The sequence below is a fragment of the Sycon ciliatum genome, chromosome 3 (assembly GCF_964019385.1).
Source record: "Sycon ciliatum chromosome 3, ocSycCili1.1, whole genome shotgun sequence".
Classification (NCBI taxonomy): domain Eukaryota; kingdom Metazoa; phylum Porifera; class Calcarea; order Leucosolenida; family Sycettidae; genus Sycon; species Sycon ciliatum.
The window spans coordinates 24,225,107-24,243,287 of NC_088645.1; the positions used below are offsets into that span (position 1 = coordinate 24,225,107).

At 50.8% G+C, this 18,181-nt stretch overlaps 1 protein-coding gene and 1 long non-coding RNA gene across 3 annotated transcripts in view; one reads left to right on the plus strand and one right to left on the minus strand.

The window, feature by feature from the left end:
• Positions 1-5,231, plus strand: part of LOC135811836 (uncharacterized) — a 35,559-nt gene extending 30,328 nt beyond the window's left edge. For both annotated transcript variants that reach the window (XR_010552703.1, XR_010552702.1), the window contains exon 4: positions 4,330-5,231. This is a non-coding gene — a long non-coding RNA (uncharacterized LOC135811836). The remainder of the gene's footprint in view (positions 1-4,329) is intronic.
• Positions 5,232-7,205: 1,974 nt separating this feature from the next.
• On the minus strand, positions 7,206-11,840 carry LOC135812943 (uncharacterized). The gene has a single exon (XM_065326160.1). The coding sequence runs from the start codon at positions 11,838-11,840 to the stop codon at positions 7,206-7,208; it is 4,635 nt and encodes a 1,544-aa protein (XP_065182232.1).
• Positions 11,841-18,181: the final 6,341 nt, after the last annotated feature.

Below are 18,181 nucleotides of genomic sequence, written 5' to 3' on the forward strand. Positions count from 1 at the left end.
CGAGTTCGTGCGTTTCCTAATAAAGCTGTGGCCGGTTTTGGATGCAATTTTTTCGCATGTTGCATGTTGGAGGAAGTGCCTCGTGGCTCGTATTCTTGAAGTCGACGAAAATAATTCATACAATCATGTAGGTTTGGACTCTTGAGGGGCACCACTTATCCAGCTCTAGACATCAGATTCTTACAAGATCCCCATGGAAAACGGCCGTTTACTATGACGCAGTTCGCAGACGAAATCATGCCCACCATCGATGGCTCCGAAAACCTACGGACACGGAACTTTATGACACATTTTCAGATGCCCGCAAAGCAGCAAAGCGGCTTGCCCGTCAGCTGAAATCAACTTACTATACACAACTATTGGACACGTGTCAATCCAACTCCCATAAAGCTTGGAAGGTCCTGAACGACCTCTGCGGTCGGGAGAAATCGTCAACTCCTACTCGGCTCACGGCGTCTGCCCTCAATGCCCAATTCAGTTCAGTTGTCACCGATCCGCAGCGGCCTGATGTCCTATCCCAACCTGAGGGACCAAGTATAGCAGCTGGCCTGAACCGCTTCGAACCAGCCACCTGCGAAGAAGTGCTTGTTCTCCTACTGAAGATAGATGAGAGGAAGGCCACGGGTAGCGACGGAATTCCCTGCTATGTGTTGCGACACTGCGCTCGGGTCCTGGCCCCGTCACTGACTATCTTGATGAACGCGTCACTGGCCATGGGAAAGGTTCCGATGATGCTGAAATTGGCCCATATTCAGGCGCCCCATTTTTCAAGGCAGGGGACCCCGAAACTGCTAAGAACTACTGCCCTATATCTTTGCTTCCGGTTGTTTCAAAGATCCTGGAAAGGATTGTGCATAAAAGGCTATGTGGGCTCCTAACCGAACATGACCTCCTTCCTGCTGAGCCATTCGCTTACCGAGCACACCACTCCACAGAGGACGCAGTCTTGTTGGCTGTGGATCAATTGTATGAAGCCGCAAACCAGCACCTGCATACCGGCGTGGTGCTTATAGATATGAACAAAACTTTCGACAAGGTCTAACATCAGACCTTGCTGCAGGATCTCTTCGAACTTGGTGTCTCCTCTACGGCACTGGACTGGCTTGGGGACTACATGCTCGACCCTACTCTCTCCTACAGAGTGCACACTCGCAGTGTTGCACTGTGCGCCTCCCAAAGGCTGGGTTTCCTACGAAAGGCAGCACCCATCCTGGACGACCATGGTCGAGTGACGGTCTACAAGGGATTCGTGCGACCCCTACTTGAATATGCCCCACTGGCCTGGTCGAGCGCAGCCGCAACTAACATGGCCCAGCTGGACAAGGTTCAGCAACGTGCCCTGCATTTCCTGGGACCTGGAACCATCCTCCAAAGTCTCCAGCTTCGTCGGATGGTGGCAGCCCTGTCATACTTATTCAAGCTGCACTACATTCCAGGGCCTCCCCAGGTAAAGGCCATGCTGCCACCAACCAAGCCCCCTGCCGTAGCTAGCATGTGCACACGGCAAAAACGCCAGACGCACCATGCCTTTCAGCTGAAGTGGACACCCCGTCGCACAGCCCCTGACTACCTCCTGCGATCCTTCCCCTTCTTCGCCATCACACCCTGGAACAACCTGCCTGCGGACCTCCTGCTTCACGAGCCTCATTCAAGACGCCTCCAAACCTTCAAGGTCAACGTATGTAAGGATCTTATCCGAAAGAGATGGCTGTGGTCCACACAGTACCTGTGACGATGATATTGAGACCCATTTAGTATTTACCTCTCTACTAGTACTTGCTTGTTATGATTATTGTTCTCTTTCTTCCTTTGCCCTTCTGGTTTAGTCATTACACGTATTTATATTATTTGGTGCAATACTAGCGCCCCTTTCTCGTACCAAATTATTATTTTTGCTACCTGACCATGCACCCCCCCCCCCCCCTGTTCTCGATGCCAGGTTGCAACGCTAACGCCGAGACCCCTGGCCGGTCGAGTTGCTCCCTGTACATCGGCACGTCGTCCCTACATCCCCTGTGTCTTGTCTTGTGTTTGTCTCCACATGTCTCTTTGTAGGGCTGTGTTCCCAATAAAAAATAAAATTAATAATAAATAAAAAAATACCTCAGCGCGCGACGCCAGTGTGTGGTCACTGCCAACGGTACACACTCAGAGGAAACAGCTTGCACGAGCGGTGTCCCCCATGGAAGCGTGCTTGGTCCGATATTATTCGCAATCTACACGAGATGTGTCGCATCAGTAGCTGACCCGGTGCATACTCTAATGTTCGCAGACGACGTCATGCTGTACCTGAGCCACGCTAGCGCTCTCACCATCAACATCACCCTTTCCGCAGCAGTGTCGGCTGGTGCCAGGCTACTCGATCCCAAAGGGCTTATCCTCAACACCGGAAAGACGCAAGTGCTTGCAATCAAAGCTGGACGGCAGGCACACCTCGACCTCCACATTACTTGCACTGGCACGCCTCTTGCCCAGACCAGTACGGCTCGCTACCTCGGAGTCACTCTGGACGAAAATCTTCGGTGGTCACCGCAAGTCACCTCTATCGTCCGACGCACGGCTATGATGCTGCGGATCCTCCGCCAGATCCGGCACTGCCTAATAATGCGGCAGGCGATGCTGTATTACTCTGCCCTTGTCATACCGGATATTCCATATGCGTCGAATGCGTTTCTCCCAGGACTGTCCGCTGAGGAGCGGAACACAGTAGCCAAACTGGATAAACGTTGCATCCGGTGCGTGGCCGATGAGCATCCATTGGCCCACACTCTTCCCCTGTACACCAGGCTGGGTGTCTCCCCAGGCCTGGAACGAGGGGAATGCAAGCTCAGACTCCTGACGTTTCGAATCCGTTCTGAAATCGTCAGTAAGCTGTTTGCGTCCCGACTTGTATTGCAAGGCCCGCCGACAGGCATGACCACTCGAGGTCAGTTGGGACGCAACCTTCCCCTCCCCCTGGCCCACAGTGCTTCTGGCGCATGCCGACCGCTTCTAGCCAGCTGCTGACTCTGGAATGGCCTGCCCGACTGTATGAAGTCCATAGTATCTGTCCGTGAATTCAAACGCATGCTACGCGTATTTTACTTCGGTTAATTAAATGTAATGGCTCTCTTCATTTCTGACTCTTCTTACTGGTTGTCATCGCTTTCATAATATTGGGCGGAACTGCCCGTTTGCCATTCGATGTAAAAAAAAATAAACAACTGCAACAACAAAGAGGTGCAGAGCTGTGAAAACAGCACCGAAGAAGACAATGCCGGAGACACCCAGTCGACGAGTCACTCGCAGCCAGGTGAGGATGCGTACTGGAGGAGACGAACAGGCGACGATACTGGAAGTGACAACGAGCGTAAGTGGGAGGAAGCGTGGAAGACCACCACGAAAGCCAGTGATCAAGACAACGGAAGAGTCAGACACCGGACGAGTGGCCGGGCGGTGTGATGGAAGGGACGAGTCAGGACCTGCAGCATCGGAAGTGACAAGGCGACTGCCCAGTGGAAAGGACGAATCAAGAGCTGCGACATCGGAGATGACAAAAAAGACGAGAAATTCCAACAGTCAGCAATCGGCGATCAAGAGTCATCTGTGGGTTAGTGATAGTTGTCGTAAGTTGTACAGAGATGATGTTTTCTCAGTTTGGCCCGTGGTAGATCTGTATTACATTTGTCTGTTTTGGAAGCGTTATATATTCGCAAGTTGTCCCCTGCACTGTGTGTCCAGAAGGAAAATGTTTTGTTGCTTCAGTTGTTTGGCGCTAATCCTCGTGAAAGTGTCAGGAATGCTTCTTCTCATTGATGTTTTCAGTATGTTGTAATCATTTCTTCACCTTCACCTTGTTGACTTGTTCAGCTGAATTATATTTTTCCACACGTATAGCGTGAGTTCTCAATCTATGCTTTTTGCTCTATAAGTTGCTGTATTTGATATTTTTCCATTATTCCCTGTATTAACCCATGATGAGAAGGGAACGAACACGTTCGGTTAATGAATTGGCTTACCTGACTGTGTGCATTGCGTCGGTGCTGACACCTTTCTTTCGAAATTGGATACGCCTCCAATTTTCCCTTAATTTTAGTAGTAGTATTCTTTTATTTATAGTGGAGAAACCAAAACAGGCAGATGCCTAATAACAATGGGCCCACTAGGAGGGTATTTTGAATAGGGCAGTCCCACAGACCTATAACGGAAAAGAGTTTACGAAATACTTGTAACCAGGACTGGCCCATTATTGTTACATTTGATTCGTCGGATTTATTTCCTGAATGTGTTGTTCGAGTTTGCCATTCGCTAACATGCTAGCAGCTTTTACTGTGTTCTTTCAACTTTTAGATCTTCTCGATATCATCCGCCTTCCGAGTGACTTCATCATGTCGATTCAAACTCATCGCTCCCGCCAATCGAAATGGATAACTGTTCGCCTACCAGCCCTTAATAAACGTCAATCAAAAACGCACAGCCACTTTGAAATTGAAATATCACGCTTATACGGTCCTGTGTTGTGTATGGTTTCCACCAAAGGTAGAGAGGAGTTTGGGTTTTCTATCTTGGTAGAACATCCTATCAACGTTGCAGTGCGAGTGAGTGCTGTGACTCAGGATGGAAAGAGACGCATATCTATCCCGTATAGATTTCCGTTTCTATTCTGAAACCATTATTGATATAGACTTGCCCTGCCCCGCCTAGCCTAGCAGGTGCGAGCTCACTGCTTTCTTCCATTGCTCTCAAAACAAACGTGAGCGCACCTTTACTGGTACCTCCCTCCTATTGTAAGTCTCGCTCCTCTCCTACCCTTCTACCCGTACTTGTACATCTGTCCCGCTTGATTTTCTCTACTCACCAGTCTATCGACAAACTTCCCCATCATCATTATCCGTAGTTTTCACGACGCGTAGCCCATGCAATGAGCGGTCTATCACTCACGGCTGGGCGCACCGCATTGACACATTTGAATAGCCACGAGTTGGTATCATCTGTCCTCGTCCATTTGTTATCTCGTGCAGTTCAGTGATGAACCCCTCCTGATGCAATCTAATGTTCCATAGCTGAAACTTATATTTTGGCAGAAGCGCTAGAATGTAAATCTCAGCCGCCTTGCAATTTTGCTGCTGATGTTGTTGTCTTGTTGATTACAGTTAACATTTTTTTATTTTTCACAAAAAAACACTTAAATGCCAACAAAAATGCTGGTGTAGTATCCCTACCTGGCTAGTGCCTTGCTTGATTGTAGCGTATCCCCGTGTTAGCGTATCCCCGTACGTTAGCGTATGTGGTCTGTTGCATAAAAGCTGCTTGCCATTTCTGTTTTCATGAGAATTTATAACAACGACAAAGCCGAGCAGAAGAGCTGTTCAACCTCCGGTGCACACATGGAGGTTGAACAGCTCTTGTTAGATTACAGACACCTAACCACAAGTTGCACCAGCTCACGAAACATGGGGACAGAGATTCACTTTACTTGTTACGTTGGTATCAACACCAAAGAATCTGTGAAGACTGTATTCTGCTGACTGACGTTACACTCTAATGTCCATATACACATGTAACGACAGCGCGACAAACTCATATCAAACAGAGCATCACACGCTCGTGAGAACGCTCGTAATAACACTGAACTAGACTAAGAAAGATGGATCCTAATATCCCTGCAAGAGCGGGACGTTGTCCCGCTCTCAGAAGCCAGCGCTAGCCTAAGTCTACAATAGAGTAAGAGGTGAGAGCTGTCATGCATGCAGCGGAACAGCCAGTGAATAGAGAGTCCTGAGGGCTAAACCAACCATGAACAATACATAAAACCAGACACCATACATTATGAAACAAAGCTGGCTCCACAAGCTCAATGGTCTGTGAACTTTCAATTCCACATTTCCTCCCCCTCTGCTCGAACACAGCCATAATGTGAGGGCAGTAACCTAATAAACTATAACTAGCAGAACATTTTAAGAGGCCTACGCATTATCTAAACTAAAGGTAACCATGTCAACACATCATGACAGTTCTAAACTAAGGCAGCATTATGTAACTAGTGTAAAATAACCAGTGTCAATAAGGCATTCAGCTCAGGTCTTTGGTGATACGTGTCAAACGTCTAGCGCTGGAACCACTGCTCACGTATCCTGGACATCTGCTAGCGAGACTTCAGCGGTTGCAGGTAGACTCTTCGACTCGTCAACGGCACCTGACTCTACCTCTAACGGCACCAAGATGTTGACAGGACGACGGTATGTCTTGCTGTTCAGTAGGATGTCCACCACTCGCACTACACCATCTGAGCCTGGGTGTACTTTCGTCACTCGAGCGAGAGGCCAACGTGCCCTTGCTGTGGTCTTCTCCATCGTCTGGACGACATCTCCGATGGTTACATTCCTGCCTTCCTTGTGCCACTTAGCACGGATAGTAAGCCGAGGGACGAATTCTTCAAGCCAACGGCGCCAGATGTTGCGTACCAATAGCTGTACGTATTTCCATCTCTTCCTTGGATGAACTTTATCCTGGTCGTCTTCATGGTCTTCAATGGGTAGCACGATGTCCATGTGGCCAACCAGGAAGTGTTGAGGCGTCAACGGCATAAGGTCTTCAGGGTCGGTCGACAGCGTTGTCAGTGGGCGGCTGTTCACTAGGCTCTCAGCTTGCACCAGAGCGGTGTGTAGCTCCTCGTCGCTGAGGTCGGCACGGTAGAGGACCTTGTGGAGAGTTCTCTTCATGGCTTTCACCATGGTCTCGAACACTCCTCCAAAGTGTGGCGCAGCGGGCGGGTTAAACCTCCACTTGATGCGGTGGGAGGCCAACTCCCGGGTGACTTTGGCTGTGTCAACAGCGGCTAACGCTTCTCTGATCTCCCGTTCTCCCGCGACGAAGTTGGTTCCATTATCCGTCAGTATCTCTGATGGCATACCTCGTCGTTTCCAGAATCGTTCCAGTGCCATCAGTAAGCCTTCAGTGTTCATCGAGTAGACCAGCTCAAAGTGGCAGGCTCGTGACTGAAGGCATGTAAATACACACACATACCTTTTTGTCTGAACTCGGCCACGGCCTTGTCGCGTCAGGAATGGCCCGGCATAGTCGATGCTCGAGAAAGCTCTCAGTGGTCCAGATGTGCGGAAATCTGGGAGGGGAGCCATCTGAGGTACTACTGGCTTGCCGCGTGCTTTCTTGCAGCTCACACACTTGTTCCGGTGTTGTTTCACAGCTGCTTTCCCTTTCACTATCTAGTAGATGGTACTCAAGTTGGCGAGGAGGTGATTTGTGCCCACGGCATGGCTACATCTCCGATCTTCCTCATCGATGATCAACTCTGTCACTCGATGATGCCGGGGCAGGATTGTCGGACTTCTGGCTGTCTCCGACAGGTGCTGAGCTCCATTCAGTCGGCCTCCAACTTTCATGACTTGGGTGGTACCTGTTGACATCATGGGCTGCAGTGAGATGAGCGGCCCAGTTGTGACTTTCCTGCCCTTCTTGAGCACATTGTAGGTGCTACCATACGCGTCCTTCTGGGCCTCGCGGATCCACACGTGTCGGGCATCCTCTAACTCTGATGGTGTAAGTTCCTGTACCAGCACGGTCTTGCCATTGCCAAGTGTGACATCAACACCTGTCTGATCAGTCGAGCCACTCTTGCTGCGCCGCAGGGCTCGCCGACACCATGCTGTTATCCTCACAAGTCGCGTCCATGAGGAATACTGACTCGGCTCTAGTCGACAAGCACCTTCAGTTGCTGCTAAGTGGGTCGTAATCTGGCTGCGTTTGGTCTCATTTGGCAGCTTCTCCGGAACGACTATGCGCAGAGCAGGCCACTGGGACTCTACTTGCTGTAGAAACTGTGGTCCATGCCACCAGGCTGCACAATCAGCGAGGTCCTTTGCAGCCATGCCTCTGGTCGGGTAGTTGGCAGGGTTGACCTTCCCAGGCACATGCCTCCACTGGTGACTTGATGTTGCCGTTTGGATCTCACCAATCTTCACCCCGACGTCGGTGGTAAATCGCCGGCTGTGGGATCGCACCCAGTACAGGACATTCATGCTGTCCGTCCAGAAGACGTGGTCCTGCATGGGAATGCCGAGGGCTGAAGACACTTCTTTGCTGACTTGCACACCCAACACTGCTGCCTTCAGCTCCATCTTCGGTATGGACACCTTCTTGGTGGGCGCCAGTCGCGCCTTGCTAATAGCGAGTGTGGTCTTCACTCCAGTTGAATGGATGGTGCTCACATAAGCCACGGCGGCAATGGCGGCATCAGACGCATTAACAAAGACATGTACTTTAGTCTTGACGTCTTCTGCATCCTTGGGCTTGAAGCAACGGTCAATACGGATAGCAGACAGGTCTGGCAGCTCGGAGAACCACTTCTTCCAACGCTTCTGTTCATCAGCACTCAGCACGTCGTCCCAACCATGGCCGCGTATGCAGGCTTCCTGAAACATCATGCGCGGTCGTATGGTGAACGGCGTCAGTTGTCCACGTGGGTCGAAGATTGAGGCTGTCTCACGCAATACTACTCGTTTTGTCAGCTCGTCAATCGGCTCTGGCTGGGGATAGCGGAATGCGAACTCATCCTCTTTCGCTAGCCAAGTGATGCCCAGGGCCTTGGAGGTTGGGAGAAAGCTATCAGCTTGATCTCGTAAGTTGACGACAACCTCTGCTGCTCGGTCGACTTCTGGGATGGTGTCCAACACTTCCGCTGAGTTGCTGAGCCTTTTTCGAATATGGAAGCCTCCCCCTTTGAGGACATCAGTAACTCCCCGGCGGGCGTTTGTCGCTGTCTGGATGTCCGGAAATGAATGCAGCATGTCATCCACGTAGAAGCTGTTGTCGACTATCGACGCTACATTGACACTGCCCTCTGCTGATGACTTGAACTTTCTCGCTGTCTCCTTGAGCACTTTGCCCGCGAGATACGGTGATGCCTTGAGACCGAACACAAGACGGTTAAACTCAAACACGCTCGGTTTTGAGTCTGGTGATTTGCGCCACAAGAACCGTGTGTAGCGACAATCTTCCGGACGGAGGTTGACTTGCAGAAACATTTCACTAATGTCACCAGCGAGTGCGATCGGTTCTGAGCAGAAGCGTAGGAGCACATGAACCAGGTTTGTCTGTAGCTTTGGGCCTGTCAGCATTTCATCATTCAAGCTGCTGCCCTTCCAGCGTGCTGCTGCATCGAAGACGATACGCACATTGGTAGTTTGGCGATCTTCCTTCACCACGGCGAAATGTGGTAGATACCACTGGTCATTGGCGTCTGTAGCGACTCTGCTGTCTGACACCTCCTGAACGTAACCCTTGTCGATATTCTTTTGCATCGCCTCACAGTACGCTGAGAGCACGTCTGGTTGTTTGTTCAGTGACCTCTCCAGTGATACTAGCCGGCGTTCTGCCATCGGCCGATTGTTGTGCACTGTCGGGCCGTCTGGATGTTTCCATGGAATGCCGACTTCAAACCGCCCGTTGTCGCAGCGCAATGTTGCTGCTGTCATGGTTTCAGCTTCCTTCTCAGCTGGTGTTAGATACTCCTTGTCGTTGGTGTTCGTCATTGATTCTGCCTCCCACAGCTGTCGCACGACATTCTCTAAGTTGGCACTGTTGAAATGGGTTGCCATTGGCTGCTGCTGCTGCTGCTGTTGCTGCTGCTTCATGGGCCCGAAGCATACCCATCCAACTGGCAGCTTGCGAGCTATTGGATCATTTGACTCTTGGCCGACAATTTCTTGTAGAACACGGTGAGCGCCTGGGACATTCAATCCAATAAGCACATCCACTTGCTCTGTCGGTAATGTTGGAAATGGAATGTCCTGTAGGTGGGCGTATTCTTGCAGGAGCATCGAGTTGGAGTCGACTCTCAGTGACGGCGAGACTGCTGGGAGAGTCCATGCCGCAAGGTCAGTGCTGTATGTTCCGTCTTCGCTGGCCATGGTGATATGTACTTCTTTGGATTGGCGACTCACATTCTGTCCAGCCAGAACATTAGAGCGGAGGGGTTGCAATTCACCGTCTGCGCCCAACTCATTGGCAACTTCTTCTGAGACGAAACTGTCTGATGATGCAGGATCCATCAGGGCTGTTCCTCTGTACTCTCGTCCGTTTCTCTTAAGCACCACTGGCACTGTCATAAACGAGACGGTGGTGCTGGGAGTGATCAGCTCCGATGATGGATTCACGAAGTGTATGACTGGCTTCTGGGCTGTCTTGCCACTAGAATGGGGAGCAGACCGAGGCTTTTCTTTATCTTGCTGCTTCGGTGTGCCCTGTTTCCGGTCCACACGGTCTGTGTGTAGCAACACATGGTGTCGGGCTGAACATTTGCTGCAGCTACTTGCCTGGCAGTCAGCCTTCCAGTGAGCTTGATCTAGGCAGCACGAGCAGAGCTCCAGCAGAAACACCAGGTCCCACCTCTTCCGGGCAGGTAAGGTTTTGAACTTGCCACAGCTGCTGATGTGGTGAGCGCCATGGCATCTCAGGCATACGCCGCTCTTGCTGGTTGCCGATGTCGTTGTGTGGAACGTTCCACTGCTCTGCTTGTTCACTGGTATCCTTGTGGTTGCGACTAAGGTCGCTGCATCGGCTCTTGCCGACAGCAACGTAGCGAATGTCTCAAGACTCACTGAGTCGACTGCCCGGCTGTTGGTATTTAGGTGTTCGCCCCACTGCAGCCTCAGCGTACCGGGTAGCTTGTCGGTCAGCTCTCTCCGGAGCGTTGGGTTCAGCATATGGCCTGGACTCTTCATCAGTTTCATTGTCGTGACTACATTGCTTACTGCTGTTGAGAACGCCAACAAGCCATCGGTGTCATCAGCCTTAACCTGCCGGAATGCGCGCGCCTTGCCAATCAATTCATCCACTACTAGCTCTGGTCGACCAAATCGCCGCTCCAGAGCGCGGATGGCCTCTTCCACATTTTCAGGAACTGCCAGTATCAGTTGAACAGCATCCTTGGCCTGGCCTTTCAAGGCAACTTGTAGTCTTTGCACATTCTCTGCATCAGAGAACCCACATTGGTTGGTGCTGGACCGATACAGGTTGATGAAGGCAGGCCACTCTTCAGCTCTACCAGAGAACATGGGCAGTTTGGTGTTGATGGAGGACTGTCTGGCTGCCAAGTGTCTCATGGGCGTGTCTCCATTGCCTGGTGTCCGACTGGTGATGGCTTGCGTCATGGCACCGAGAAACTGTCCTGCTAGCTTAGTCATACTGTCCTCACCAGCAGGTCCTGCAGGTGTGGGCGATCGCGGCTTTACTTGCGTGGGTGGTCGCTTCGCCTGGTCATCCCACTCATAGCTGGGGCACGCACTGCTGTAGCCGTCGATTGGCACTGGCGTTGAGGCTTTCTGTGTACCGGGACACAATCCTTTGCCAATGCGACTCCCAGTCCTAGAGTTCGAACGGCTGTTGGCGCGACTCGCGTCCCGTTTATCGATGCTGGTGTTGCACTCCCGTAGGAATAGCCTTTGCCATTCACCCGCTTCCTCCTGGGCACGCTCGACTCTCCCCTGCATCACTGCCAGCTGCGCTAGCAGTGTATCGTTCTCTTCCTCCAGCTCCGCGACGCGATCGTGTCCAGGGTGCGTGCTGCTCTGGCATCGATCCTTGGCGAGCAACCCATCGTGAGCTGCGCCGATGTCCATGCATCGTCGTTCCGCTTCACCAATTTGATCATTCAGCTGGTCGCATTGATCGAAGAGGTCTCTATTCTCTTTCTGAATAGTCGCGTGCCTCTCTTCCATGAAACGAATCGACGCCTGACAGCCAGCAACCTCTCTCGTCTTGGCTTTTACACGATCGTCCAGGACACCGATTTGCCGTTGGTACTCTAGTTCTTTGCGCTGGAACTCCGATCTCTCGACCATCAATGCATCATTGCCGTAGGCCTGGCAGACGAGACGTACACACAGTCACTGTTGGGTCCGCACTCTGACCTCACGCTCAGGCGCTGTCGGTCAATTGCGGGTGGGGGTGCGGCTGCGATCTCCGTGCGCGCGTACCCATCCAAGTCTGTTTCCGAGTCCGTTTCGCGGGATGGAGCTGCACTCCTCGCGTGCTCACTACGCTCTGCAGGCACAGGCTGCTGCTGGCTCGCTGTCGCCGGTGTGACAGGATCGGGCGTACTTGCTGGTGATTCCGTCGGGAGCGCATCCGCTTCATCGAACACCTCTTGCTGCAAGCGCGGCGACGTCGATCGATAGGAGACTCTCTCGCTCTGCGCTTCATCCGCGGCTAGCTTAGCGAGCTCCAAATCCTTCTCTGCCAGCTTCCTTTCCGCTTCCAGTACAGCTCGCTTTGCACTGTACCGGGTCGATGTAGACTTTCCACTGCTACGCGTGGTTCTTGTCGAGTCCACAGACTGCGACAACTCAGCGTCTTCAAAACCTAGTCGCATCGGAGGCTTCCCTTTGGTTCCTCTTTCGCTCCTACGGTGAAGACTTTCTCTATCTTCTGCCATGTCCGTATCCGGCTCGAAGCACCAGAATGTTAGATTACAGACACCTAACCACAAGTTGCACCAGCTCACGAAACATGGGGACAGAGATTCACTTTACTTGTTACGTTGGTATCAACACCAAAGAATCGGTGATTGATTGATTTTATTTACTTCGCAAGTTCAAACGGGTTCCTGGCCCAGTTATATGAAAGCGAAGGATAGAATTTGCCAAAATCCTAATGAGCAACAGCATAGGCAATATTATCATAGAAGTGGAGTACTATGCGAGCGAGAATACTGAGAAGAAAGGAACAGTCATGTCAAAACCTGACGAAACACAACCTATTTCAGGCATACATAAGGAAGGCAGGCTAGCTTAAAATCTTGCAATCTGGATACGGTGCGCACCTCTCTAGGCAAACTGTTCCACAGCAATGCTCCTGCGGTGGCGAATCTCGTTTGGCCACACCGACTGCGAGCTGGCTGGCTGAGCAGACCATTGGCATGCTGATGGCGCGTACTTCTGCCGCTGCATGCTGCTGGTTTGAGAAGCTGGGCTAGAGCAAGGCTAGTGGAGTCATTTAGACAACGCCAGATGAAGATCAGGAGTTTTTGTTTGAAAAGTTCAGTGACGCGGTAAATCGAGTTGGCAGCCAGGAGGGGCTGCATCGCGGAACATGGCGGGCTGCCATCAATGCATCGGATCGCCCGGTTTTGCATGGCTTGCAGACGCTGAAGTTGGGTCACGCGGAGGGCTGCAGAGAAGCTGCAGGCACCATAAATTATATCATATCCGGCATGACAATAGCCTTTACATATACCTTGCGCGAGCTGCGGGAGAGGCATCGACGGGCTCGCCACAAGGCGCCTATCTTCCTCGCAACTTTGGTCACTACGGCGCTGACGTGTACATCCTGAAGACTGTATTCTGCTGACTGACGTTACACTCTAATGTCCATATACACATGTAACGACAGCGCGACAAACTCATATCAAACAGAGCATCACACGCTCGTGAGAACGCTCGTAATAACACTGAACTAGACTAAGAAAGATGGATCCTAGTAATATCCCTGCAAGAGCGGGACGTTGTCCCGCTCTCAGAAGCCAGCGCTAGCCTAAGTCTACAATAGAGTAAGAGGTGAGAGCTGTCATGCATGCAGCGGAACAGCCAGTGAATAGAGAGTCCTGAGGGCTAAACCAACCATGAACAATACATAAAACCAGACACCATACATTATGAAACAAAGCTGGCTCCACAAGCTCAATGGTCTGTGAACTTTCAATTCCACAGCTCTTCTGCTCGGCTTTGTCGTTGTTATAAATTCTCACTTGCCTGCGACCCAAGAGGTCGCGGGTTCGAGCCCCGCAGTCGCACATCTGACTGCAAAATCCCCACGACACAGCTCACCACTACACCAGATCAAGGTGTGGGTCCTCTGCACTCAGTAGAGTCAAGTCGAGCGAGCTGCAACTCCCGGTGGCGAAAGGCGGGCTAACGCCCCTACATGGCTACTTCCCCTTGTCTAACCCGAAATGATAGTAGCAGACTGGCCGAAATAAATTAAAAAAATAAATAAAATTCTCATGAAAACAGAAATGGCAAGCAGCTTTTATGCAACAGACCACATACGCTAACGCACGGGGATACGCTACAATCAAGCAAGGCAGGGATACTACACTGGCAACTGAAATCCGACCCCTGAGCGTTGGGTTCACATTCTAGTGGTCTCTGTTTCGTAGTTTTGCCATCCCGTCTTGGGTCTTTGCGATGTGAGCGCTCGGGGGTCGGATTTCAGTTGCCGGCACTGTAGTAAAGAGGGAGGGGGTTCTGGTCCTGGACCAACCTCGCCTGTGGTCCAACATCGTCATTCTCGAATGCCCCTGCCAGCGCGTCCTCGAACGACTCCCCCTCCCCCTATACTACTATAATTATTCGAGGGGTCGGTGTTATTGGGTACATGTGTATTATTAGATGTGCATGTGTCACTGGGTCTATTAGAGCTGCGTGTGTTTTTTTTTGGGTATATCAGAGGATTGGATTCTCATGCAGTTCCCCTTTCCTACTCTATTGTTATCCATTTTCGTAAACCCTTTAATATACATCTTAGAATGGTCAATATATTAGAGGAGCGGTATCCATAGAAAGACCCAGCGATTCCCCCTAAAAGCAAGAGACCCACACCGTTATCTGCTTTTCTCACCGACTCCTTTGATTTTCAACTCACAATCCAGGATGGGAGTAAAATGTGGATGATTAACCATAAATGGTCAGGAATCCTACATCAAATTTACAGAGGAGACAAATAATTATCATGAATTTGAGAAGAAACGACAAAAGGTCTTGACAAAAAACCCAAAGGTCTTGAAGTTTTCCTCAGATAATGAAATTAATTTTATAAATCTATCCGTTGTATCGGAAAACGGCTAGAATCCGTAGGGCATCTGGTCAGAAGCAGGATCAACATGGCAAATGTGATCATCCAATCTTGTTTCTCCAAATTTTCCCTGACTGTGAAGTCTTTGAAGAAGAGGTTGGTGCGACTTCGGCGATAGTTGGGGAAGTATGTGTTGCTCCCTTCATGAGAGCTCGCGGTTTTCCTGCCGACTTGAATTCTCACTTGACTGACTCACAACTGCCATCCAGAGCACACGAGAAGTCCATCGAACCGTCCACTCGGCAAACCTGCAAGAAATCACCACTCCCTGCTCAATACACAGTGTTTCTGGGAATTCATCCTTCATCAGTTGAGCTTGAGTAGGCTGAGGAATATTGTGCCTGAAGAGCGCCATTATAGTGCTCTCCAGGCACAAACATCACCAGGGATACAAACTTACTGAGACGCTCCTCCAGCGCGACAAACACCTTGTGAACACCAGATAGCAGTGTGAGTCAGCGTCGCTCATGGAGCCTGATGGAGGTGCGGAACAAGCCCTGAGGACCGTTTTGTGGATGATGTTTTTTTTGTCACGACGAGGACCAAGGGACCTGCGAGAATTTTTTAACAACCCTAAACGGACTACATCCTGCATTAAAATTCACAGCAGAAGGTGAACAGGACGGTGTGATATCCTTCTTGGATGTTAGTATTACCCGCAACAGCGACACCAAGAATTTAGATATGACGGTTTACAGAAAACCCACCTTTACTGGCTTGTATATTCCATGGAGAAGCTACACATCAACTAAATCCAAAGTTCACCTTGTCAAAGCACTGGTATAATTATCGTGCCCATCGAATCTGCTCTCCTCACCTTCTACAAGAGGAACTGAGGCGGCTCACATCAATTTTGACAAACAATGGATACCCCTCGCCACTACCGTAAAATCCCATCCTCCCTGACTTCTTGTCAGGGACGTGATTGATTGTATCCTCGTATGACTCTGTCGCAGTCTGTGATTCCGTACTGTACTGCAGACGCGTGCTCAACCCCGTTGGAAATAGTGCCCACCCTCTTGACCAGGGATCGCACAAACCCTGCGTTTTGTCGGGTCTGTACGACTCCTGGCGCTTGACCTTTGGTCGGATGCACGAACAGTTTTCGTAGGGTGAGTGCTTTTTTCATGTAGCACTGAATGCGGCAAGTAGGACTCGCCCATCCGCCCCTCCCCACCTGAAGCGTCGAGGAGGTAGGGGCGCTCTGGCGGGATTTTACGGTACTAACAAAACTTATTACTTGTAATAACAAACCAATAACGCAGGATCCGAAACCATTTGGGCCGGACAGGTGCCCCATGGTACTCCGCTTACCCTGGGTGGGTGCTGGTTCTGCACGCGTGGAGAAGGAGGTGCGCAGCACTGTCTGTTCGTCTTACCCTTGCATGCAATTTTATGTAGTATTTGGAACGACGCGTGCGTTCCGTGTGAAGAAGGACGTTCTACCTACCCTCAGAAGAAGCAATCTTATCTATTATTTTCAGTGCCGAGAATATGAAAATCGGTACGTAGGTAGAACCCTTCAGCACCTGGCCCTGGGCGCACGCATCCGTCAACATGTGCCGTTAGGTCTTGTCCCTGTTGACGCTCGTGGTACTCGTCCTCGTCGTGGCCGTCCTCCAAATTATGCTGTGCCGTCTGATGCTGGAACGCCTTTGAATGCGTCCACTGTAGATGTACGCATGCGCGCCTCCGCCTCGACGGGTGGTGAGCTTGACCCATCTCAGACTAGCGTGAGGAAACGAGGGAGACCGTCCCGAAAACCACCCAATGTGACACTGCAGGTTACAGACACTGGAAGAGTGACCAGAAGCAAGGTGAAGAGACGAAGTACTGGAGATTTGAATACGTCGATACTGGAAGCGACAACAACGATCAACAAGGGGAAACCAGTCGATGCGCCAGATTTGAAAAATCACTTCGGAACACAGAGTTCCATTTTTCAGATGCATCCTTTTTGTGCACTTTTCTCAAGGCATTCTCAACATATGGATTGTTTGCATGTCAATACACTGCTTGCGAGTCTCACGCTTTCTCTGAGTTAGTCGTCACCCTCGAGGATTCAGTAGTCGCCTTTCACTTTTTTCTGTTACGAGTTCTTCAAGAACGACGAAATTCTGTAGTTTGGTGTCGCTACACGTCGGTTTGTCTCTTTCCCTTTTTCGTCGAAATTTCGTCGCCCGACCTATAATTTCGTGCCACCAAATTAACCAGGCATTTCGCTGCTTCTATGCTGGACACATCGAAAGAGTAAGTCTTTGTGACATTAGAGCGGAAGTTATGTTCTGGCCGAAAAAAGGGCATGCCTCTGGTGACGTGATTTCTAACTAGTGTTTATTACGTAAGTGGGTATACCCAGGTTTCAACAGTGCTCAACACCACAGGGGCGGAGCGTAACCACAAAGGTCAAAAAGAATGGTTTCACCAATTATAGAAACATACGTTGTAACGCTGCGTTTCATGCACGTAGCTAAATGCTAAGGCAATCATCAGACAACTAATGCTTTTGTCGCGGGATAGCTTGTTCTTATTGTGGGGGATACGCATGGGCATGTAGAGGAGGTGTGAGCTATCAATGCAGGGCATGCATGGAAAGAGCGAGTGATAATAATAATAATTTTAATTACATCACTGGATGGGCATGCGCAGTAGGCGCGAACTATGCATGAAGCGTGCAGAGGCGGAGAAACCACCAGGCAGGACAAGGGTAAGCCATGGGGGCACTGGGCAGAGGGTGTGATGTGTGGCGGTGGAAGCACACTGTGGTGTCCACATTCAACAGCCGCGGGTATTCAGAGGATGTGGCGGTGATAGTGGTAGCACGCGGTGGCTATGTCACGGCAGAGTAGGTGGAGAGGTAGAACTTGTTTTGGTGTCTGCACTTTGATACCAACTCCGACCTCTTGTTGAGCAGAGTGTGAGGCGTCTTGAAGGTGATGATGCGCAACTTTTCTGCTAAACACAAGCAGCACCTTTTGGATATGTTGCTGTAGGACTTGGCCCGATCTATGACTGCCCATTTGATGCTGTATTCCTCACCTTGGTCAGCCAGCGCCCATGTGTGCTTGGATAGCTCGGTCTTGGTACGGTACTTTTCATGCCGCATGCTGGTTAGGTGGTTGCCATAGCGCACCTTGAAGGGCGTCTCGCACAGGCCGATGTATTGCCTTTCCTCGCCGGTGCTTGGAGTTGTGACGGAGGCCTGGTACACCACTTCCCCCTCCAAGCATCCGCCGCCCAAAGGGCATGATGGCTTGGCTCGGCAGTTGCACCCTGCCGCAGATCTCTCTTCACCAGGCGTTAGTACCTTTTGGTTATGTCCCTTCATCAG